The 24,839-nt window shown below is 48.5% G+C and overlaps 2 protein-coding genes across 8 annotated transcripts in view; one reads left to right on the top strand and one right to left on the bottom strand.

Moving 5' to 3' along the window:
* Positions 1-1,694: 1,694 nt before the first annotated feature.
* NCF2 (neutrophil cytosolic factor 2) lies at positions 1,695-12,248 on the top strand. 2 transcript variants are annotated; one of them, XM_035332847.1, is made up of 15 exons: positions 1,695-2,474; positions 2,828-2,910; positions 3,196-3,304; positions 3,537-3,671; positions 4,040-4,147; positions 4,826-4,885; positions 5,935-5,978; positions 6,198-6,339; positions 6,931-6,993; positions 7,313-7,391; positions 8,710-8,753; positions 9,315-9,457; positions 9,529-9,640; positions 9,782-9,941; positions 12,016-12,248. In XM_035332847.1, the coding sequence occupies exons 1-15, from the start codon at positions 2,301-2,303 to the stop codon at positions 12,111-12,113; spliced, it is 1,554 nt and encodes a 517-aa protein (XP_035188738.1). In that variant the 5' UTR covers positions 1,695-2,300; the 3' UTR covers positions 12,114-12,248. The 2 variants fall into 2 exon arrangements, with proteins under 2 accessions (XP_035188738.1, XP_035188739.1); XM_035332848.1 differs by lacking the exon at positions 3,537-3,671.
* Positions 12,249-13,549: 1,301 nt separating this feature from the next.
* The window catches only part of SMG7 (SMG7 nonsense mediated mRNA decay factor), a 48,517-nt gene continuing 37,227 nt past the window's right edge, over positions 13,550-24,839 (bottom strand). For 2 of the 6 annotated variants that reach the window (XM_035332840.1, XM_035332842.1), the window contains exons 16-23: positions 23,625-24,013; positions 22,528-22,893; positions 20,859-21,008; positions 18,623-18,703; positions 17,881-18,040; positions 16,436-16,606; positions 16,186-16,334; positions 13,550-15,671 (exon numbers count right to left, since the gene is read on the bottom strand). In XM_035332840.1, coding sequence (XP_035188731.1) covers positions 15,558-15,671; positions 16,186-16,334; positions 16,436-16,606; positions 17,881-18,040; positions 18,623-18,703; positions 20,859-21,008; positions 22,528-22,893; positions 23,625-24,013 — 1,580 coding nt within the window. In that variant the 3' untranslated portion in view covers positions 13,550-15,557. The remainder of the gene's footprint in view (positions 15,672-16,185; positions 16,335-16,435; positions 16,607-17,880; positions 18,041-18,622; positions 18,704-20,858; positions 21,009-22,527; positions 22,894-23,624; positions 24,014-24,839) is intronic. The other 4 variants (XM_035332843.1, XM_035332841.1, XM_035332844.1 and 1 more) reach the window with 4 other exon arrangements.

Raw genomic sequence — 24,839 nt, 5'->3', positions numbered from 1 at the left:
CTGCAGCATGATGCATTGGCAGGCTCCTGGCGGGGAGGAAGGCATCTTCCAGGCCAGCAGTGAGGACTTCTCAGCTTGAAGAAACCCATTTATGCTCATATACACTTGGAGATGGAGGCACGTGGGTCAGGAGAAGGAGATAGCAAGGTGTACATTGCACAGGGGCACTGGGGACCCACAGGAAAAGAGGAAAACTGAAAGGCAGGGAAGAAAAATCCCTATTTCAAGAGGGAAACCTTCACTGAAAAATACATACAAATGGGTCCCACTCCAAGGGGAATGGCATTTGGAGAGCTCTTCTAGGAAAGCTTTGTGTTCCCAAGCCTTCTTTGTGAGCATCTAACTATGGCCTTTAGCTTTGGTCGAAGCATGTGGTAACAGCACCTTCCTGCTTTTGCAACAGCCAAGCACGTTAGGAGGGAAACCGCTGCCCTTGTGCTGCTGAGAGGTGCAGCCCTGCTGAGTCTGGGCTTGAGTATGTTACCATCCCTCTTATTCACTTCCTCTTGGACAGGAAATGAGTTTCTTCTTCTACATGGAGTTGGTGAAAGAAAGGGGAACAAGAGACACGCTCTGTTACTAGAAAGGTTGTGTTTACCACAGCTTTGACATCGGCCTTTGTATGTTATGCTAAAAAGAAAAAAAAATCAAGAAGAGGAGTAGCTGTTACATGCATTTGCTGTGCTTGTGTCTTTCAGCTCCCATCTTTCTGTGAAACGGGAGAAAATTGCACTTGCCACATGGGTGATCTTGCATCCTTCTCCAGCCCGCTTGCACTGGTTCTGGGATCAGCCTGTCCTGCCAATGCGCTGAGGCAGATAACTAAACCAGCAGAAAATTATTTCTCCAGAAGGTGAACCATTTCCTGCTAGATGGCATCTCCCAGCCACAGGAGATGGGAGAGAGAATCAGAGCCTTGCAGGGGCCAACAGTGGTTTAACAAAACTGTGGAAGTCTGCTCCTAGCTGGGGCCAGCCTCTGGCCCATGGAGATCAACAGCAGGAGAGCAACACTGGATGGGGAAATGGAGCCAAGAGTAGGGAAAATGGATTATGAGAAAAGTGTTTGTTAGGGCTAGGAAAAGAGTCAGTTCTCCAGAGTGGTGGGTGCTGTAATTCAATGCAAAACCTTCAACTACAGAGTGCATCCTCTTCCCACTATCTAAACCCTGGAGGGTAGAAGAGAGGGCAGGTTTGCTGCCCCTGAGCATTGAAATAGCTCTTCAAAATGAGACGTACTCGGCTTCTGAGCAGGCCTTCCTCAAGGGAAGGACAAAAGGCTTCTGGGGGCATTTTCACACTCCCAAACCAGGTACTCCCCTCCCTCTCCCACCACATTGGCTGGTTGCATTTCCCTCTGCTTTTTTGGAGGTCATGGAGCCTGCTCTGTGCTGCCCACAGTTGCTTTAGGAAGCCCATGGGAGCTGGCTGGGCATAGTGGGATGCTGAGGAGACACTCAGCTTGCAACTGGAGAACCAGGGTTCAGGGATGTGCTCTGTCACACACTTAAAAGCCAGGCCTCATTGTTCAGCAGCTCGGGTTCTTTCCAGCCCTGAGAAGAAGTTGAGCAAAAGTCTCCTCCACAATCTCCCTCCTGTTGTCGGCATTATCTAGTTTGTTGGGGAAGTCTGAGTAAACACTTGAGGGCAAAGTCTTGCTGACGTGTTTCCTCCACAAGATGAGGCAGAGGCAAAGCACCAGGTTTAGGAACTGTGTGAGAGCACTCAACCCCAACCCTTCTGGGCCAGGAGGTCAGAGCCCTGTGCTCACCTTGGGACTGTCACATGCTGAGCACCCCCTCTCCATCCAGCAATGCTCCAGGACCAGGCTATGCTCCACAGCCCATGGAACACCCAGACAGAAGTGTCACTGGGATGACCACAAGGTAACAGTGCTGCTGGGACTCAGCTGGCCCCGTTGCAGCCCCCAAAGCCCGCTTTGGGCTGTAGAGCTCACCACGCAGCTTTGTGAGCCCAACCTGATGGAGCACCCAGCTGCCACCAAGCAGGGCTTTTGATGCAGCCCCCCAGAAGTGGAGCCCCCGGAGGGCTCAGCACGACGCATGCTGAGCTCCGCGTGGAAACCCGCTGCGGTGGGGCAGCCTCTCTTCCACTTCCCCATCTCGGGCCGTGTTGCACTGACACCAGTGAGGCCACTTCCTGGCAGGTTTGCGACACAGGCTGCAGAAAGGCAGAAGCACAGCTAAAAGGCAGCAGGGAGAGGCCGAGCGAGGAAGACAGGCACTGCAGGGCGAGTCCCCCAGTGTGGCCGGGTACCCCGCGTCCTGCTCCCACTGCACCATGTCTCTGGTCGAGACGATCCGGCTGTGGCAAGAGGGGGTGTGTGCCGCAGACAGGAAGGAGTGGGGAGCAGCCCTGGATGCCTTCTCGGCCGTCCAGAGCCCCCCGGCGAAAATCTGCTTCAACATTGGCTGCATCCACCTCGTTCTGGGGAAGCTGGCTGAGGCAGAGGAGGTGAGCGCTGCGGTGGGAGGGCTGGGATGGAGCTGTGACAGCCTCAGGCTGTTCTCTGTTCTCGCTGAGCTGGTTTACTCAGTGAGTCATGGATGGAGGCAGCAGCTGAGCCACAGAGCTTTCTGACAGCGCTCTCCCTCCCAGAGGCGACCACAGACCAGAGTGCCTGGTGCCAGATGCTTCCAGCTCCAAGAACAAGGAGCCTGGTGCAGGCTCTAACCCCGGGTGCTGCAGAGAGACTTTGCCCACAGAGCCCAGCTTAGGCCAGTTGACTAAAGCAGACAGGACAGGCAGAGCCACTTACAGCTTCAGTTTTCCTTAAAGACCTTCCCTTCTTACCCCTCGTTTTGCAGGCATTCACCCAGAGCATCAGCTGTGATAAGCACCTGGCTGTGGCCTATTTCCAGCGGGGAACTGTCTTTTACAGGAGGCAGAAGTAAGTGGACGTTTTTAATGCTTTGGTTTGGACCCCTGCAGCGACACTAGCCTTTGGCTGAAAGCAGCTCTAGGCAGATTGGTGGACCAGGGGCTAAAACCACAGCTCCTTGAGGTGAAGCAGCTCCAGGAGGCAGGGAATTCCTCTTGGGGTGTCTGAAGACAACACGAGGCCATGGGAGAGACCCAACCAAACTCAGTCAAGTTTAATTACAGACTCATGAGGGCCCAGGTGGTGTATGAGGTGGGGAAGCCCTCTGACATTACCCTGTCCTCTCCTCCACAGCCACGAAATGGCCGTCAAGGATTTTAAGGAGGCGCTGGCCCAGCTGCGAGGCAACCAGCTCATCGACTACAAGATCCTGGGGCTGCGCTACAGGCTCTTTGCTTGTGAGGTGAGAAAGCCTGACCAGCATTTTTGGCCTGTTCACTGACAAAAAAAAAAAAATAATAATAATAAAAAAAAATCAGGGGAAAAACATGCTGCCTCGCAAAAAAACAAGCATGCTGGTGCAGGGATGGGGAACCTAAGTGCTACCTAGGGATTTTATTAGGGTGGCAGAAAATCCCAACAGCAAAGGTCCAGTGCCTCTAAGATCTGAGCTCTTGCTCCCATCCCTGTGGCAGATACTTTACAACATCGCACTGGTGTATGCCACGATGGAGGACTGGAAGAAAGCTGAGGAGCACCTGACGCTGGCAGCGTGCATGAAGAGTGAGCCCCAACACAACAAGATTGACAGGGCGATGGAAGCTATCCTGGTAAGGAGGAACAGGCCTTACAGCGTGGTGCTTGTTCATGGTGGTCCAACAGGAAGGAGAGAGAAAGTCCCAGGAGCAGAGAAATCACCTTTTAGCTACAGCTTTAGCTGTGCAGGAGAAAACTGTGGATGGCTACACAAGACATGGGTGTCGCAAGGAGGGGGAATGAATGGTGGGAAGAGCTTTCAGGCACTGTGATGGTAAGACGGGACTAAAGAGATCCTGGAAGGGCTTGGGTGAGATTGGCAAGGTGATGGTTTGACTTTACGGAGCAAGACCTTCACCACAGAGATAAAAGGAAGGAAGGTGGCAGTGTGACAGTCCCTTCTCGCACCCCTGAAGAGCACTGCGACTTCTCTATGCTACAGAAACAGAAGCTCTATGAGCTGGTGGCAGTTCCCCCAGGGAAGCTGTTTCGACCAAATGAAAAGCAAGTGGCTCAGCTGGAGAAGAAGGACTACCTGGGAAAAGCCATGGTAAGAAAGAAGTATCTTCTTTATTCAAACCAAGGCTGTGGGCTGAAGAGAGCTGCTGACCACCCACTGCCTCAGAGCCACCACGTGCTGAGCTGATGCCCAGTGAGGCACTGGGACAGGGAAACAATCTGCACCCTGGGGATGGATGCCTGCAGGCACCAGCACTCTGTGGGAGCAGAAGAGTTAAGCTCTGCAGAAATACACTTTTATCTGGGCAGCTCAGCACGGCCTATTTTCAGTTTCCTTAGCGAGAGATGAGGGACAGTCACTCAGCAGTGAGATGGGAAGGTCCCACTGGAGCTTCAACCTGGGCAAAATTTTGTTTGGGGTACTTGTGGGGGGGAGCATGGAATGAAGCTATTTAAACTCTGACACCCAAAAGTGACCTCCAGTTCTTCCCCTCCTCACACTGAAGCAGTTTTTTCAGCTCAGACAATCCTACAGGACGTCTCTTGCACTAATGAGCAAAATCCAAGTAGTGGGATGCACCCTTGGGCTCAGGTCCTGGCAAGACAGAACAGCCATTCTGGTGCCAGCACTGCTGCAGAAAGCAAACCTGGAGCATCCACACCCACAGAATTTGGCTTGGACAACAGCAGAGGAGGGTGGGTGTCAGAGATGGGAGGTCTAAGAGCAACTACAGGCACCAAGTCACTGTGTGTCTTCCTTTGGCTGTAGGTGGTGGCATCCGTGGTGGACAAGGACGACTTTTCCGGATTTGCTCCACTTCAACCACAGGTAAGGCTCCAGCCACCCACTCATAGTGCCCTCAGCACTGCAGCCCGTGTGGTGTGGGTAGCTTCGAGCATACGCAGGGATGGTGATGGCCATCCCACACCTCTCCCAGGGCTCCAGCAAGTGAAGACCACCATGAACTTTTCTGCTACTGCTTGGGGAGTTTGAGGTGGAAGCTGCCCCCACATCTCAGCTGCTCTCTTCATCATCAGAAGGTGCAGCCCAAACCCACCCACGTCTTTGGTTATGCTGAATGGAGAAGTAGTGGCCTGGTCACACATCCTCTGCCCCTGATTTCAGCAGGGACCACAGGGAGGTCAAAAACCTGCCCCATAAGCCTCCTCAGGGTTGCTCTGTCTAAGCTCAAAACACCAGAGGAGCAAGAGCAGTTCTGGTTTTGTTCCTTGTCTTCATTTCTGAGTCTGTCAGCTCTTCACATTTGCTTTTATGTTTTCCTGATGAAGTAACAGCAATTTTCCATTTTTAAAGTCACCGGAGAGTTTTTCCAAGGGTCTTTTGAGAGGATATGGGGAAGCACAACCACTGCAGGCCTACAGTGCTCTTATGTGAGATAAAATACACTGTTTTCAATGCAACAGAGGTCCTTGCTCCAGGAGCCAGACCTGCCGTACTATTTCAGTACAAAAGTAGCTTCTTCAGAGAGTTCATAACATCCACCAGAGACCTTACATTACATAGGCAGGAGGGACTGTAAAGCACTGCGACAGCAGCTGGGCATTTTATAGTAACGGGATGATACACAGCAGCACAACTCACTGTTTAAGCCAGCTGATCTCTAGCTCACGATCCCAACCCTCTGTGAGTACGTGCAGCTAAGATCACGAAACAAAACCAGGATCATGCCTCTGGAAATCACAAGAGGGAAGATTTGGAAACTACTTCTCTGAAGGAGCAAGCCGACCAACCCAACAGGAGTGTGGGGAGGAAGGACCCGTGTAGGGATGACAACAGGAATGGGAGGAGACTGCAGGACATTTCTGCAGACTAACCAGAATCCGCCAGATTACAGACAACTCTCTTTTTGTTCACAGGCCTCTGGTCCTCCACCCAGGCCCAAGACACCAGAAATCCTCAAGTAAGTTGGAGGAAAGGTGAGGAAACGTTAGCAGCGTTGCTAACACATGCAGCCAGGTCCGCTCCTGTCCCGTGCCACCACAGCTGAGTGCCCAGCCAGCACGCAGAACTAACAGGGGGGAAGGAGAATGGACCAGAGAAACAAGGAAGCAGAGTTCAGGTCCCCTATGAAGTAAAACAGCGGTATCACCTCCCCTCCTGACACGGCTTCCAAACCTAGGGCCCTCGAAGGGCAACCGCACCGTGTCCTGTACGAGTTCATCCCTGAGACCACTGAGGAGCTGCAGGTCCTGCCAGGAAACATCGTCTTTGTCCTGAAGAAAGAGAAGGACAACTGGGCCACAGTGATGTTCAATGGGAAGGTACCAGGGGCAGGCTTGGCATGAGGGGGTGGATGATGGGGCTGGCACCAGGAGGCTCTGCAGGGGATTAACAGAGCAAAGCCTTGCGGTCAGCCCCTGAGTTTCTGACCTAGCTCCCTGCATCCCCCCTTCAGGTTTGAGGGCAGATGTCTCTGGGCCTGACAGAGGCCACCCCTGCCCCCAGGAGACCTGACAGGCTCAGGGAGCTGTAAGCACAGCCCCTCATGTCCTACTCCCGGCATTCCTGCCAGGCAGGGGACCAAGGCACACTGCTCCTCCCACACGGCCACATGTGCTGACAGGAATCAATACAGAGCTGGGTCGCTCAAGCTGCCCATCTCCTCAGATACCACACGCAGCAAATGTTCTCTTACCTTCAGTTCCCTGGATGATGAAGTAACCATCTCCAGATGATCCAAAGCCATTCACATACTCCCACAAGGATTCAGTGAAACCCATCCAGCCTGCAGCAACTAAACTTCAAGTCCCAGGGATTCTCCCATGTTCAGGGTTGGGACAAACTCAGTCGCTTCCTCCAGCAGCAGGTTCCTTCCCACCAAACAATCCTCCCTTGTCTCTGTACCCCTGCAGAAAGGGATCGTCCCCTGCAACTACCTCGAGCCCGTGGAGCTCCAGAACAAGCTGCACATCCAGGTAAGGAGATGGCATCCTGGGGGGAGACACAGATCGCCACACAGATAACCCAGTGCTTACTCTAACAAGACTCAGAACTGCAACTCCTTCCCTCTTATAACGCTGTGGGGCTTCTGGCTCACGGTCATCTTGTTACTCTCACTGAGGCTAGAACTGCCTGTTTCCACCCCAAAATGATGGGTGGCATGGCAGAGCTCAGTCCCAAACCCCTGGCTCAGTGGGCTGGACGGGGTCCCCAAGAAAGGGGAGCCCCAGGGCTGTGCCCGCTCCCCCAGGAGGGCTCCTAGTGACAGCACTGTCCTCTTCTCACCTGGCGCAGGATGAAATCCCTCCTGAACCTGACATCCCCGAGCCTCCCAGCTCCATTGCTCCAGCAAAGGCCCGTCGGCCAGCACCAGGTCAGTGTGGGGAAGGGAAGGGGTGGGAGGACCTTGGGGACAAACCTGGGGACAGCCTCCTCAGTGCTGTGACCTCACAGCCTGTGCCATCTGTCAAGACCAGGGCTGGGGGCCAGCTCCTTCTGTTCTCCAGATCCTCTGACCCCTTTTGCCACCAAGGATGGGGAAGCATTAAGGCAGAAGACAACACTGCAACTGCAGTGCTGAGGATGGAGCAAACCAGAGTGTGTAGGCCCCTCTGTGCTCCTAATTAGCACAGCAGCTAATGGAAAAAAAGGCCTGGGGATAGGAACAGGGCAAGTGACCCAGCTTGTGCAAGTCCCAGAGCAGGAAGATCATTATGGGCTTCTCCTTAAAGCAGGGCACCTGGGATTACAAGAGTGCTGAGCTAGTTTTGGAGGCACTGCAAGCACCCTGGGGACTTCTGGCTGATGCTGCTCAGCACCCACATCCCAGGCTGGGGCTGCAGCACCTGGGGCAGGGATGGCAACATCAGAGACACCAAATTGCCTCAAGCACAGCCAGGCGGCAAAGATGCTGTGAAACTGATGCCCAGCACCTCAAAAATCAGTTCCCCTCCTCCCAGCCACATAAATAAGCTCAGGCAGTGCTGGAGTCCCACTCCAAATCCAGCTACCTCCTTCCAGGGCCCCATCCCCAGGCAGGGAGGGCAAGCAGGACACAAGACTGCAGCTCGAACACAGGCTCTTGCTGCAGGGAACAGGGCTTCTCTTTCACCCCAGAGCAGCCCACCCCAGCCCTCAACAACTGACCACCAGCACCAGGTCACTGTCAGCGCTGGGATTTGCACCATCTTTGCAAATTCCTAGCACCAGAGACAGCTGGGAGAGGCATATGTTACAGCACAGGCTAGCTCTCTCTTTGTCCGCAAAGTCCAGTATTGGAGGTTATTCAGCTGTCAGAGCACAAGATACATCATTATTTGTGCTTGCAAATGCATTCAAATTTTAGAGAAGTCCACCGAGGAATAACACCCCAACCCTAAAGCTCCTACCCCAGGAACACAGGACAGGCTCTAAAGGGGGAAAGCAAGGACAGCATAGACCTGAATCAAGACAGGGAAGGCAGAGCCCAAACCTCTTCTCAGTGGTTACTGCTAAACCCCATGGAAGGATCCCACCACAGCTAGCATCACTTCCATTTGAGCGACCACAGCTGCCTCCAGGGTTGGTTGGTGTTGCTGCAGATAATGATGGGTGTCGAAGAGAAGGGATACAGAAATACTGGAAACATATTTATGCCCAGAGCAGTAATGCTTACCCTGTTCCACATGCTGAGCCACTGTTTTCTTCCTCAGACTATGTTCCTGTTACTACAACGCAGACAAGAGAAGCTGCAACGGTAAGATGTGTGTGGTGGGCATCATGGGAAGGCAGAGCCAGGGTCCACACTACAAACCAGCACCTATTGCACATCAAGAGGTGCTGGCATGCTTTGCAAGCAGCATAGCCTTGGGAGTGCTTCAGCTTTTTGTCACTCAGGAGCTTCTCCAAAGCATAACACAAGGGCTAGCAGGATATCAGGGCCTGAGAAGTCTCCTCCAGAAGCAACAATCCCAACTGAAAACAAGAACAGAGGGGAAGGGAGTGGGCACACCTTGAATTTCGACACCTAGGAAGCCACACATGGTCACTAGATGCCTAGAGCATTGCTGTGCTCTCTCCTGGGCCAAGCCCAGGGCAGCCAACCAGCCACACGTGCTACATAGCTTTGGTGGCCTAGCCCAGAAGTATTAAAGGCTGTCAATGCTAACAGGGATGGCTCCCAGACAGCTGATGGCACACAGCTCAGCTTTTACTGAGGTGACAGCAGTTTCTGTGTCCCAGTCCCTCACCCTGCCCACAGCAAGACCCCGAGCTGCAAGCAGGCACAGCCTCTGACACCCCCATTTTCCACCTGCAGGAAACCAAAACACCACCCTGGGTTCTCAAGGTGCATTACAAATACACAGTTGCGATGCAAGTCCAGCCAGGTCTCTCCTACAAGGAGCTCCTGAACCTCGTTTGCAAGAAACTGGAGCTTCAGCCTGAGCACACACTGCTGAGGTGAGGTGCTGTCCGCTGCAGGGGCTGTGTTTTGTGTCTCCCACCCTTACCCACGTCCTCTGCGTGCCCAGGTACAAGCCTGTGGGTAGCGAGGAGCTGATGACTCTGAGCACAGGGAACCTGGAGGCAGCTTGGAGCCACAGCAAGGACAACTGCCTGACAGTGTGGTGCGACATCACGGAGGTCAGTGACAGCTGGTGGGGGCAGCCACCTCCTCTGCTCCAGGGACTGGGGCTGAAACCTAAGCAGAGCTTGTCTGTCTTATTCTGGGACATAAAGAGAAAAGCCAAGAAGTGTCTTCACCAGCTTATTTTTCTGCCCTAGGGAGAGGGATTTTTACTGGAGAGCAAACCAGAGGAGCCACAAAAGGCAACACTGGAGGAGATAGGACCAACCCAAGTGGTAGCACAGTACAATTATGAAGCCACCCAGCCCGAAGACTTGGAGTTTCAGGCAGGAGATGTGATACTTGTTTTATCCAAAGGTAACTATGCTCCTGTCATGACAGGGGAAGGGAGGGACCTTCCAGCTGTGGTGAGAGCATGGGCCTGACTCTGAGATGCCAAGCACCTACAGCAGCTCCTGATAATCTGTAGGCTTCCAGCACCTGCCAGTCAGGCCCAAATCCCTCAGGTACCTGGTGACACAGAGGACAGGTGCCAGCAGCACTTTAGCCAGCTCCTCAGGGCAACCTACAAGCTTCATTAGGGACTTTGATCTCTTGCCCCAAAATCTCCACTTCTCTGAAGCAAACTGTTTCATAGTTGGGATCTGCAGAGCAACAGCCTGGCTCACCCAGTCTGCATTGAGAAAAGGCTGCTTCTCCTGCAAATTGCAGTTTGCCACCTTCAGATGGAACACAGGCTGCTTGGATTCCTAAGTTAGCCTCAGTCTTCTTTAGTGACTGCATGAAAACCGATGTTTAAATACAGACCAGGAATCTCAGCAAGAGCTAGTCCACATTTTTGACTTTGATCCTCTCACTCGTGCCCAACAGCCAAGCAGGGACGACAAGCTGGCTGTGCTGCAGCGAAGGCTGCAGGTGAGCCCAGCTTGGGTGAAGAATTAGCTACAGAGAGAGCTGCTTGCACAGGGCAACTGTTTCTTCCTCCCCTGAGCCTCTGAAAAAAGCCATGACAGCAGAAATGATTTTAAATGAGGAGAGGAAAAAAAAACACCGCCACAAAATTGCGATGCCTTGCTACATGCAGCTCTACCACTAATTTGTGTAGCAGGGTTAGGCAGCTGTACACTAGTTCCTCCTCCAGTTGTACAGATGAAGTTTTTCACATTGCAACACTGATGAAGTAGTGTCCTGCGGAGCGTGAAGTCATCACTGAGCTATACTATTTCCCATTAAAAAGTTGTGTTTTTCCTCGTTGGGTTCCTGATAGCAAGAGTTTTTAGAGCTCCCAGCTTTAATCACCCTGGGGTAGCAGAATCTTTTTGTTTGGTGTGTTTGAGATGAACATGGAACAGCAGGTGAAACTATGCTTTAGTTCCTATCTTGAAGGGGGCAGTCCCAGGTCTCTAATCACTTCTGCACTCTCATCTTGTTTCTGCTGTTATTCAAGGCAGTTTCTGAGCCTACATGGGGCTTTAAGACCCCAATTCTCAAAATTCCTAGCAGAAATACAACCTTGGAAAGCATCCTCTACTGCCTTTGCCATCCCTGCCTGCTGCTGCTGATAGTTTTAGATTAAAAGTTGGACGTTCAGCAATTAAAACCACTACAGCTTTTATTGTGGCTGTAATTCATGTGAAAGCAGGCAGGCAGTGAGGAAAGGCAGTGATACCAAGTCTTTAATACTTACAGGCTTATTTGCCTACATAAATCGCATGGTTTCTCAAGAGAACTTTGTTCTGTTTCTTAAAGTCACTCTTTGTAAAACATGAAAACTAGCAACATTTCCATGAACATTGTATCTTTTCAAAAACTTGGCTGCTGTATCTTAAAAAAAAAAAAAAAAAAAAAAAAAAAAAAAAAATCTCTATATTGATCTATTCTTCCCACATTATTCAGCAGTGCTTTGCTCTCTACAACTCCCCCCAGCTCCCCACACCTTCCTTTCAGGGTCTTCTCACAGGTAACTAGCGATAGGACCAGCGGGAATGGCCTCAAGTTGTGCCAGAGGAGGTTCAGGCTGGAAATAAGGAGACATTTCTTCTCACAAAGAGCAGTCATTGGGAGGGGTTGCCCAGGGAGGTGGTGGCATCACCGTCCCTGGGGGTGTTTAAGGAGAGGCTGGACGTGGTGCTGGACATGGTTTAGTGGGTGATATTGGTGGTAGGGTGATGGTTGGACCAGATGATCTTGGAGGTCTCTTCCAACCATAATGATTCTGTGATTTTTACCTTAGGAGCTTGCTGGCTGCTTCTTTCCTCCTCAGACCTCCTCACTGTCTCCAGTCACCTCTCTATCAGGCTCTCACATGGCTATTTATCTGCAGACAATTTTAAAATGCTGAACTAAGGCCTGTCTGTAGCACACAAAGGTATATTATCATGCTCCTGCACATCCCTAGGTTGACTAAAATTGTGCAAATTTTATCTTCCAGTGAATGAAGACTGGTTAGAAGGCCAGTGCAACGGGAAGATAGGCATCTTCCCATCTGCTTTTGTTCAAGATTGTAACACTAAAGACCCAGAAATCTGATTTCTACAGAGTCTTGGACACCAAAGAAAATTAAGAATTCAATTGTTGCAATTAAGTTTTCACATTAATCACTGCATCTGAAAATGGACTGAAAATATTATTGCTACACATATTAAAAGCTTTATTTTTGTTTTACCTTTTGCATTGCTCTGTCTGAAGTGGGTAGTTATCTTCCTGCTAGGGATACATGCGGTGCTAAGGCTGTGCTCACCAGCAGACTTGGCAGCACCAGCTCTGCCCCACTAACCAGCCCTTTGCCACGTCAGTGCCTGGGAAAACCCACGGCAGGGTGGTGCCCAGGGTGGTGCCAGTTGCTTTTACAGGCTCACTGACCTGGGGAGCTGCTCCTTGGGAAGCTATGGACCAGGAAAGGCTGAACGTGAACAGAATTTACTTCCTTAAAACATTATTGCTCACTGCAAGAGCTTAATCAAAAGCCACTGCACAGCCTCACCCTGCTCCACTGACAACCCACTTCAGCCACCACACACATATGCATTTCCAGCTCTAGGGGTTGTTTCTGAGAGCTTTTTCTCGGCAGTCACAAGAGACAGTAATTTAAGACAACACTGCCACAGATCTCAGCAGGTCACCTGGTAGTAAAGTTGCTCCGTACACAGAAGTCTGCATAACTGTAACTTCCATAACTTCTTCCATATGCAATTTAAACAGGTTTGCCCCCCCTCTGCCATTGGGTGACATGGCTCTGCTTTCACCGTATTTAACCTTCCCTGGCTGCTGGCAGCTGGTCCTTCTGACATTTTAAAAATAGCTATGCTGCCCCGTCCTCAGAACGTGAGAGCTGTAGGCACAGCCAGCCCTCTGCAGCACCGCAAGCCCTCTGCCTCAGGGAGGTTTCCCCAGTTCTCATCCTATCGCCCAGGTTCTGTACAACCCCACCCTCCCCTTGACTTACATCTCACATTTAATTTCAAAAGGAACTCATTCTGGAGAGTTGTGTGGATAAAACAAACACCTGACCTCTCAAAAATGGAGCAGCTCTACAGCTTTCTTAACCTGCCTTCGACACATCTGGAAGCACACTGTTTAGAAACTAGCTGTAAACAGCCAACAAGTGTAAGTGCCATCCTGATTTACATGCAGGTCAACAGCAGAAGGATCTGTGTCCTCCGGCTCCTCCTGCCTTGTGCTCTACCAGGTTCAGGTAATCCACCCTGCAAGTGACAGAGCTTCATAAGCCACTCCCAGCCTAGATTTTTGATTCAGTACATAAAAACACATTGTACACAGGCAGCACAAAACCACAATCCAATTATCTGCACTGAGCCCAAGCCAGAATCTGTGATTTATTTAGTTCTCTTTCAGGAAAAAAAAAAAAAAAATCAACTCCAAACCTTCTTCTGACTTATCCAGAGAAATAATGCATTTTTGAAAGCCTGCTGAGTTACAGAGGAAATAAATGCTGCACACAGACCTGGATGGAGAGAACATGGTTTAATTAAAGGCAAAGCTGATTTCAGCAGCTGCAGTTCTTGCACAGACAGACAAAAAACACAAAAAAAGCTTACGACACAAACCAGTTTCTGTTGGGGGCCCCTTCCCTCGCTCCCCTGGGCTCCACAAGGCAGGAGGCGAGTCCCAGCCGAGAGTCAGACACATTCTTGACACCGGATTCTCATGCACAAGTGGAGCGGTGCGGCTGGGACCCTGGCACGGCCAGGAGTGAGATGGTGAACCTGGTTAGCTCGTTTAGGGTGCAAGAGTCAGTGACAGTTCAAACACTGGAATGTCGCAGCTGCCGGGGCGCACAGCTCAATACACAAACGGGGAGGGCCGGGGATAGGTACAGAGGGGTTTGGTTCGTATTAGCACTGGGTGTGAACTTCACTTTTTGGACTTGTTAAAGGAAATACATCTTCAAAATGCAACAAAGAACAGTGATGTTGCTAACATGGAGAACACTGGGGAGCTGCTCATACCCTCAGACAGGTTTTGGGTCTCCATCTTCCCTTTTTATATTCTGTCAGGGCTGCCCAGACTCCAGTGTCACTTAGGCTCCTGCATGTGCTTTGCTCTGCAGCTGACTTCCAGCTCAGAGATCCTGAACCATCACACAAACCCCTGCTGCTAAACACAGCAAAGGGACATTGAGATTGTTTCCGTAACTTCCCTGGGAAACCTAACAAAAATGCTATCCTTTCCTTTAATGAAGTTTCCAGTCTTCCTTCCCCCTAATAAATAGCAAATAAAACGTTTTCCTTTCCCTTCTGCACCTTTTCACATGTGAACAGCACTATGCTTTCTTCCACATGTGGGTTGCACATGTGTGTCCACAGTGCCTCAGATTTCTTTCTAGAACTGAAAGTCTGGGGGCTGCAGCTGGGAGGGCAGGGGACGGGTTTCTGCAGAGCTGGTGTGTGCCTATGGGGGCTCGTACACTCCACACTGTCCAGGCTGACTGTCGTCTTTACCCAGTCCTGCTGGACCCCTGATTACTTTCTGCAAGATGTTGCACATTGGCAATAAAACTACTAGCATCCAGCAAAAATGGGAGGATGGGGAAAAGAAAAAAAAACATTGAAAGCTTTCTACCTACCTATTAAAATGAGTCAGGCTGTGAATGCACAGACTAGCCTGCCCTTTGTGGGGCTAGCCACTATGCTACAGTAAAATGTACAGGAATCAAACATTAATTTAAAACCCCATAGCAGTTAACTTGCTTGTCCAGCAGGGTGCTGCAATGCCCCACGTCACTGATAATAGCTCAAACACCTACTGAGAGGAGGGCATTTCATGCTGGAGTCTCTAACCCACCCATAGGCTGGCCAAAGCCTTTGAGTGAAAGGAAGCGGTGTCAAGTGCCAGATTCTCCTTCATGAAACTCCTTCACTAGCCCAGGAGATAAAGCCCACCTTGCCACCAACCTCCTCTGACCAGAGCAGCAGCTGGGGCTTCCGTTGCTCTACACTGACTACAAAGCATGTCTCTGTACGGAAGAATTCAGTGTGATCTTACTACTGAGATAGTCATAAAGATGTTTAGGAGTAATTTCAACTACATTCTCAGTCAGCGAAGCAATCATTAATGGATTCCTATTTTACCTCCCCAAAGAGAGGAACAGGATTGAGAAGTTCTCATTGGCTTCTCCCATCTGCCCTTCGTTCTCAGCTTTTACTTCCCATGTGGCTGGGGACATGCACGATGGAGAAGGTGAGAGGCGGTGATATCGGGTTACTGAGTGAGACAAACAGCAGTTCCTCTCTCCCTTCAGAGGGCCCAGGGATGGGAGAGTTCCTGATGTTGTTTTCTTGCACTGCAGACGTTTTGTGCACACTCAGTGGGTTGGTGGAGCACTTACGCCCTCCTGACAGTGAGGAACAGAAGAGAGGGCTGCCACCTGCACAGGACTGTGTGGGCCAGTCCTGCAAACCCAACATGCCATGGTTTATGGAGCCTTTGTTTGCACGAGTTGCCACCTCGTTCTCAATGCGGCGGGTTCATGGTGCCTTGTCCACGTTGCTGTTTCTGCTTCTGCTGCATTAACAGCTGCTCCAGGGCTGAGGGTCCTGGGTGCATCATGGAACTGGACCAGATGGACTAAAAGCAAACAGTCAACACTAGCACCTCCTTGTTTTCTTACAGATGAGACTATACTGTATTTTCCCCTCTTCCCTTCATTACTCATACCTGTCTTATCATGAAAGTCAGACTTCAAAGGTGGCCTTCTAAAGGGAGCTCCCCTTGAAGCATTTACTCTCCCCACCAGAATCCTTATTACCATATAAATATATCCCACAGTCACAATTACTAATTTTAGTCCAGTCAAAGCAAATGTGTTAGTTTCTTCCAGTTCTGCCAGCCTGGTCTTGTTCCACAAAATATTCTAGAACAGCAAGAACTGAAAAACCGTGACATCTTCCAGAACTGGTCATACCTCCCACATTGCCTACGTAAGCAAGTCTGCAGGAAAAGCCTTCAAGGTTTCTGACCCTGAACCCCAATGCCTGGAACAGCAGCGTAAGTTGCCTACAGCCACCAAACCCTGGCCCCGTAGGCAAGTGCCTGTTCCCAAGCACAGCTTTACAGTTATAAGCTTTATAGTTAACTATACCTTCAGACTCTCCATGAGCACAGCTGAGGAGTCCTCTATGGCAGGGCCTTGGGCTGCCCAGGTGCCACTGGGAGTGCTGGGCTGGTGCCAGCTGCTCTCTGAGGATGATGATGTTGCTGGGAGATAGTCGAGACCAAACCCTCCCATTGCTAAAAGGGGGAAAAGAGAAAAATTCGAAGGAATCTAGCAAAACCATTGCAAAACAAATGTCAACAGCTGGCTTCATCCAGGCTTGGAATGTAGCACTTGCCTGGCTTATCTGTTTTCCAGCGGTCTGCGATTCTCCTGTCTCTGTTGTCTGGAGTCCCAATAGGTCCGAAGTTGGAGAAGGGAACAGAATTGTGGTTATGGGTTGGAGGGGAGCTTGGCAAGCTGCTGGGGTTGGAGGAGTGAGGAGACTGGCTGGCTGGTGTCGAGTGATCTAGTGATTACAAGGCAAGAGGGAAAAGGTGAAGAGAAACAGCAGGAGCCTCCTGATTTTGAATTTCATAGTGCTGCTGCAAATTCTGCCATCACCCAGTTTTCTCCAGTACTGAAGGTCAGTTTTTATTCCCTCCATTACATCAGTAAATTCCCAAATTCTGAGTGAAAGCGTTTGCACATATACAATAATAGAATGACTGTGTTTAAGTGCAAATACATGCCTACCCAAAAGCAAAAATCCAGGAAACCTGAAGAGGGCTGGCTAACCAACAGCAAGTTTTCCCCATGTTTCTTGAATAACTTCTCTCAAACAAACAAAATCTATCTCCAAGCTTGACAAGCTCATAGAATAACTTTAGACCAAGGAGTTTGCAAGTTTACAACCTCAATTTGAATGTTTGACACTTCTTTGAGTTTTAAAGTAATTTAGACCAGAACTGAATACTGAGCTAAGCAGGAGCACAGGCGTGGAAGAGTCTCTCTGTGAGCAGGAAAGCACAACGCTGAAGAGAACAAAGCAGAGCAGGGTGCCAGGATGTATTCTCGGATGAGGAGGTGAAGTGAAAGCTAAAACCCATATTGCATCATAAATCCTACTAGAATAAAAGCACTTTGCAGCTCCCTCCATTTCATCAACAACAGGCTGCAAAAGTCTTGATATGACCAAAGAATATCTTCAATGGCTAAGTTATTTAAAGTCCTCTTTTTACGTTCTTTCCCTCCCCTCACACTCTTGTGGATTTTTTTTGTGATGGTGAAGTCATGACACAACTCTAAGGTAAACATATATGCCCTCAATAAAATTGTTAAAGAAAAAGCTGGTTTGCTTTGTAGGCTGCTTTACACTTAAAAAAAGTGTCATGCTTTCCTCCTCACTCTTCAATCATACAGTTTTTCTCTTTCCAGTATCTGCTTTATAAAATTCAAATCTTCCTGGTTCTTCCAAAGAAGCAACATTAGAAGCATAGTAATTTTTAAAATGCATAAAGTCCTACTCTCAAACGCCTGTCAGGAATTTAAGTTAAAGAGATTTCAGGATATAACACTTCCTACAACTTTTATCCTGCTCAACTACTTTAAAAATCTAGGTTCTTACCCTGTATTAGCGACAGAATCCCATCGCATTTCCAAGGATTATATATAAAGGAACACAGAAACCTTCAGACATTGTAAAGAAGATTTTTAATTTCCAGTTACATTTAACTTGCAGTAGGCTCAGAATTAACTCCAATCCTCTTAAAATACACACAAGGAAAATTGTACCAGGATTACCTGAGCTGGCTGGAAGGGATGGAGACCACGGAGTCCCTTCAAAGAGAGAATATAGTGAAGTCTCCTGATGGGCAACTGAAGGGGTGACTTCTGTTTTTGTGCTGGTATTCATGTTTTTCCCATATACCTCATTAAACATGCTGTTATTTGGATATCTTTCCTGGAATAAAAAGTTTGAGTACAGGATTTATTTGAAACACTGAAAACTTATAAAGGAAATTCTTACAAATCAAAACACTTTTGTAACTCCTTTTTCACTCCTCAGAATCTTCTCTGAACACTTTATTTAAACAAGTCCATCACATCCTGAAGCAGGGCCAATTTCTCCTGGCTGAAATGCAAAGCCTTCGTAATTTTTTTTTAAACTTCTGCTCAAGAGACCTTGCTCTGCTCCTTGGAAGAGAATGGGTATTCCACTGGTCAGGAATAAAAATACCCCCACACCACAAAACGTGAGGATGCACCTTTTCACTCAACTCTACGATCCCACTGAAAGCAAGCATCCCAGGAACTCAACAAGACTCAACAGTACCTCTGCAGAATAGCTGGGGCGAATTTGGGAAGACAACTGATTTTCAACAGTGGTAAAAGGCAAAAATATAACCTTGCTAATACAGACTGAAATTAGGCCTGTGGATCTCCTTTCAAGTTTGCAGTAAAGGACGTGCCCATACTTCTGCCACTACCCAGCTAAACAGTAAGTCTGAACAGCAAAATGCTGCCAGCTTCGGTCATCACATACCTGATTAAGAGAAAAGCCACTGAGAGACAGGAAAGATGATGACTGAGACATCAATTCTGACGGTTTTTCCAGCAGGGACTTCTTTGAAAAACCAGAAAAGGAAAACAAGCAGTTGGTTTTCAGTGTGGTGAGCAGAAGGAAAGTAAGCTACGAAAAACTGCCCAGGTATTTTTGTTTAAAACCTTTCTTGCATTTTTGACCTCAGCACCATAGAGGGCAGGGGGAAACAAACTAACAAATGCAGAAAATCAAAAGTTTCCCTATTAATTGTAATTTATAGTTATTACTAAAAATCAACAATTATGACAGCTGAGAGTCCCAGGCAAACCCCACTGACAGCGCAGCTTCCCAGTTCTGAACTGCCTCTGACTGCTTCCAGTCTGACATGTCTAGAGGGGATGTTCCTGCCAAACACACCAACCTGTGGACGTATAAAACCTTGCACAAATGAGACAGGATCCTTTCCAGTGAGCAGAGTGCTCAGTCACACCTGATGAGCCCTTTGCACATTGCTATTAATTGATGGATTGTTTGTTAGTTTCGAGTACACCTGCTGTAGAGACACTCGGAAAAATCACAGCTCATCTTACTGTCTAATTGGGTTAAACAGTTAAAGTTTCATTTATTTCCCCCATTTTCATTATAAATGACTAAAGAAGAAGAAAAGCGTTTGCAGCAGAGGTTCCAAAACTCCCATGGGTTCTATGTTGAAATATTATGGCCTTCTCCATGACCACTTCCATCATCTACACCTCCTTCCATACAGCTATTATCTGCAGCCTAGTATTTCTCAGTTTTCGTTTTCAGTTCTTATTATGATTAAGCAATGAAAAATACTGATGATTAAGCAATGAAAAATACTGATATGAATATTATAATATGAACCAAGCCTATTTAGGGAAGAGACAAAATTAGTTATTACCGAGACATAAATGACAGCAAAACTGTAAAGCTTGGCTGGTAGCTAATTGAACACCCCCGACCTTAGGATCAGGATCAAAAATTCACAGAATTAGCAAAGTCACAAGTAAAGCTGTGTGAGACCCAAAATTACATCTGTAGTCTTGTTCCAAATAAAAACCTGCTTGCCCCCAAACCAGCTCAGCACATCAGGTATTTTAAAATTTATTGTTCAAATAATAAGAAAAGCCCCTCTCTAACGTGGTCTTAATATCTGGAATAACTTTGCTTTTATCCTGTAAGCCTGAGACAAACAGCCCCATTTTCTTGGCAAGCAGCTCCTAGCTTGTTAGATTTTCAAACTGACAACTCATTACTTTGAAAGCATGTTGTAAAAAGCAGACAAAATTTGTACTCAGCATATCCACACAGCCTGCACAGAGAAGTATTCCCATCCATTTGTCAGCAGACAGCAACTGCAGGAGCTTCAAAGGAGGCTGCTGAAGCAGCAGCTGTTAGTTCCTTAGCAAAGGTATCGAAGAAGACAGCAATGCATGTCTGCTTTGCTACTGGCTCCTTGGGACGATATGCAAATTAACTGAGGAATAGTTTTATTAACCAGGGATTTCAAACAGTCACAAAATACTCCTCCCTATTACAGTCACAAATATGAAATTTGAATATTTACTGAGCATGAGAAGTGCACTGTGTTTTTAGAGCTAAGTTAAAACTTCAGCAGCTCACAGGCCCTCCAGCTAGCAACCCAGAAATGCAGACAGAAATCTCTCAGGCTGTCAAACTCCCTGCAGGAGTCAATGATTATTTAGCCAGTTGCTTGCAGGTTTCTTCTAAAACCATCTGGCTCTTTTGCAATCTCTTCTGCATTTTCGAGGGTAGTTTCCCCCTGCCTTTACGTGTTTCTTACATGCAATAGTACCAAAGGCACTTGTGATGACTTCCCTTCCCTTTCACTGCGCGCACCCTTGCCCCTATTACCACGCCCATACAACTGGGGAAGAGCAAGTGTCAAAGGGTGCATCAATGTCTCTCCCATGAACCGTGCTTACAAAAACACCCCACAATTATCCCGCTTTCTGAACAAACTGGCAGGTCTGGCTGTGGACCGAGAGCTATGTGGGATGCTATGGCAACTCCCCAGCTCTCCAGAGCCAGGGGCCTTGGGCTGAGCTCTTGCATGGAGACTGGCTCAGCAGCAGGAAGGGGAAGTGCAGAGGAGGGATGGGGAAGAGAAAGAAAATTCCCATTTCTTATAATTTCACAGAAGAAAGAGATGCCAGTTTGAGTGAGAAGCAGCAGTATTAAGTCAAATACATACAAAGAGGCTTCGTCCAGGAAGAGAGGCGAGAGGCCCCAGCAGAGCTGGGTAAAGATCAGGAGGATTAGAGAAAATCAGCTCTTCCTCCTCCTCCAAGGCAGCCAGACTCTTTAACAGGTCCGGAGGAAGCAAAGGGGAGCTCTTGGGGTCCTAGTGACAGAAATGAGCACAGTGAGACAACAGAAGACAGAAAGGGAAGAGCAAGAGCCAAGTGGGGAGAGACTAAACCAAAGTAGGAGAGAGAAACCAAAAGGAGAACAGCAGGCTGTGGCGAAGAGCGCAGCATGCACAAGGGCGAGATGAGAACAGTGCAACAGAAGCGGGTGGAAGCACAGAAAAACGCTGAGCAAAAAACAAAACCAGCCACACGGCCTAAGGTGTAGTGGGAGAGGTCCTGCACCCCCCTGGTAAGTGGTGCAGCCAAAATGATGTGCAACTAATTGCAGTCAAAGCAGCATGTGCTTCCTACAGCAACACTGACAAATACTGAACCTGTTTTCACATTAGAGGACAATGAACATGATTTTTCCTGACAAGGAGGATCTCAAATTATTATTCTACAGCTGTAATTCAGGTTTCAGCTGAAATTACATTTGCATCCTCTGCAGAATTTAAACCCTGTGAGACACTGCCACTGCTAACAGCTACCACACAAAGGTACAGAGAAAAAATAAACTTTTAAGTGCTACATCTTGAATTTTGTGAGTGATGCTTAAAACAAAAGCATCGCTGGCACAGCCTGTCTGTACTGCACTGTGCTTGCACCAAGGAGGTTTCCAATTTAGGGATGAGAACAAGGCTTTGGCCCGGTCTCCATCTAAAATTCACAGCCTGACATCAGAGGAGAGGCAGTGTCCTGAATATCACGTCTTTTCTCCCCAAAGGATAAGACAAGTGATCTCAGCTGACCTTTTGAAAAATCCTGAGTGCATTTACAGAGGCTTATCTGACCAAAGGTTTAAAAAGGCCTCTGTTTAAGTTTCCTTATAAACATCACCAGAAGCACTTCCAGACAATCCAGGACTTGATACATAACAAAGATTGCAGGCTTTTTATAAGCTGCAGCATGAAGCAGAACTACACAGAAGCAAACAGAAGCAAAGTATTCCATTAGTGCAACCAAGAGCTAAGAGATGGAGTTCAGCGCTCTTGCTATGTGGTGGGAATTGCAGGAGGAAAAAAAAAAAAATCAAAAAGGAGTTGCTCCTAATATCCTCCATTTCTATCCCCAGTTTGGCTCTTGCAGCCTCATCTATTCAACACACAAAATACTCTGTGGGTGTCAAGAGTTTATCTAAAGGGTAAGAATTCAATTACAATTATTTAGATGGCATTCATGGTTTTCATCAGTTGCCAGACAAGTATTTTCCCTGTCAGCTGCTATGTGTCTTGGCCTGGCAGATGCAGTACAGAGACCAGCATTGTGTCTACCCTGCGCGTGACTTACACCTACTTGAAAACAGATCTTCAAGAGCCTGATCCCGCTCCATAGTCCACTGAAGCAGCAAGTATTGTATGCTGGCATCCCATTTACCAACACCCAGCTCCCTTGCAAATGTACCCATTGATCCACTTGGGACTACGGGGCATTCCTAAACTGGGCAAACTGCCTGAGCTGCCAGCAATCAGAGCCTCGCTAGTTTTCACCACTTGTGACGTGGATCTTTACCTCAAAGGTCATCCTGGAGACAGCATCCTGCTCTGGGCGGAAGACTCCTTGCCGTTTCCCCCTGCGATCCATGTTGGACTGCTGTGCCATCACCCTGTTGTCGGCCATGCCGTAGGAAGAGTCCCAGTAATATTCTGGCACCTTGACTTCTGAGGGGTTCTGGTTATATGGCTCCATTGGGAAAGGCTTCATTTTTTTCTCCAGAGGTTGCTGTTGCATCACAGGAGGCTGTAATGACTGTTCAAACAATTTTAGAGGGTCCTGGGCCTGCAGGTAATAGGACTGCTTTACAGGCATGATCTTCCCCAGTGAACCTTGGACTTGCGGCGGGTTCCAGAGCTGCTTTGACGAGTCTGTCTGTGGATACTGAGGCAGAGATGCATGCTTTCATCAGCAGGTAGGAACAATTAATGTCAACTTGTTTTCAACAAATTTCAAGCTGTCATTCTAGCTAACTCACAGCAGATACTCTGCAAACATTCTCACCTACTATATTATTCACCAAAATTCAGTCTCAGTAGGCATATAGCCTCATCAAGCTCCAAGTCAATAGCCAGGCACAATCCTTACTCCAATTCGGCACCTTACAGACACCTTTATTAAGGTACTGAACTGCTGCCCAGAACAACAGAAGGGTCTCGCTGACCATCAAGGCCAGACATGCCAGAAAGTAGGTTTAGTCAAGCACATGAGCACAAAACCAAGAGGAAGGAACTGACAGCGGAATCCCACGAGCCCACAGGAAAGAGTGAGTAGGGTGAAGATTCAGAACCTCTCCTCATTACTCAAACAAGACATATCTACAAAGGCCTAGGACTGAAATATCTCATAATCATCCCCTTCATACCTTGTCTACACACAGAAACACACACAGATTACCATCTTCTCAACCTAGTAGATACCCTCCTCTTAGTTACAGAATAGCAGGTTCATACCCACTAAACTTCAGCTGTTTTTCAAATTTGCCCAGAAGTTCACAGATCAAAATTCCACAGCGAGGTCTTTAACAACAACCATATGAGGTAGTCCAGGAACAGAAGCCTTCAATGTCGCCAGTTATTTGTAAACACAGTTTGAGCACACTGAGTCAGGCTTACCTGCTGGAACCCAGAGTGGTGTGGCGGGCTCTTCCCCAGGCCCTGCACAGCTTTTGTTGGGGACTGTTGCTGCTGCTGCTGGGCCAGCGCTTGGACCTGTAACTGGCCTGCTGACTGTGCTGTTGCCTGAGCTGGTAAAGATGAGAGGGGTTGCTGGGAGGGAGGTGGTGTTTGCTGAGGTCCCTGGGTCATCGGCCCTGGTCCGGAGGGCCGCTGCTGGCTGTAAGGAATGTGGGACTGTTTCCCACCTTGCACCTGGTTTCCTGCAGGCGAGTGAGCCGTGGGCTGGAGGAAGGTTCCTGGGACAGAAACGCCGCCTGGGAAGGTGTACCCCGTGCTCATGGAGAAAGCCACAGGGGGAGGGACAACGTAGGTTGGAGGTGGGAACCCTGCAAAAGAAAGAGCCTTAACTGCAGTTTCTCAGCAGAAAGCAGCTTCCTCAAGAAAATGTTTTGGGTTTTTGTTTGTTTTTTTATTTTGTACATTTAGAGCATCAGAACAGGAAACACCAAGCACAGTTTGCAGACAGGCACTATCATGTCCTTTTCCATCTTTGCAAGTGCACGGCTATGATCAGAGGGATTCAGAGCATTCTTCAGTTTTCTTCCAATATTCCAGGCACTGCTAACAGTCTGTCAGAGCAGCATCTGGGAGAGTTGCAGGATTACCCCCACTCTATACCTCCACCTTCCTGCTCCTCCCCCCCTTTTTCACTCCCCATCATGTTTTTTTGATGCGTTACCCCAGAGTTCCCACCCCTTCAAACACACGCATTTCCAGACAAATTTCTGCAGCACTGGACACAGAAGCAATCGGTAAGTCTACTGCCTCCCCCCAGAGCATCACCAGTCCTAGGATTAATTTAGATAAGGAGATAGATGGCAAGCAAACCAATCCTCACATCCACAAGATCAATTTCTTCCCTGCAGCTCACACTTAAAAGCCAAGTTTGGAAGGCAAGCTTTAATTCTATGACAGGCCAGATTTCCTGCTGGCATTAAGACAGAGAAGAGGTCCCTCTCTCTTATATTGAGGAACTACGCAGAGGAGCTACAGGGAAGATACAGCTCCCAGCTATTTTGTGAACAAAGATGGACAGTAAGGTATGAGAGGAATGCTCCACAACAAAATGGGAACACGCAACGCAACAACAGCAAATGACACCACACAAATTACAGCTTGAAACACGAGCATCACTACAAAAGAAACCAAGCT

The sequence above is a fragment of the Oxyura jamaicensis genome, chromosome 8 (genome assembly GCF_011077185.1).
Source record: "Oxyura jamaicensis isolate SHBP4307 breed ruddy duck chromosome 8, BPBGC_Ojam_1.0, whole genome shotgun sequence".
NCBI lineage: Eukaryota > Metazoa > Chordata > Aves > Anseriformes > Anatidae > Oxyura > Oxyura jamaicensis.
Note: the sequence above shows the minus strand (reverse complement) of the source record. Positions and strands in the feature narration are given on the sequence as shown.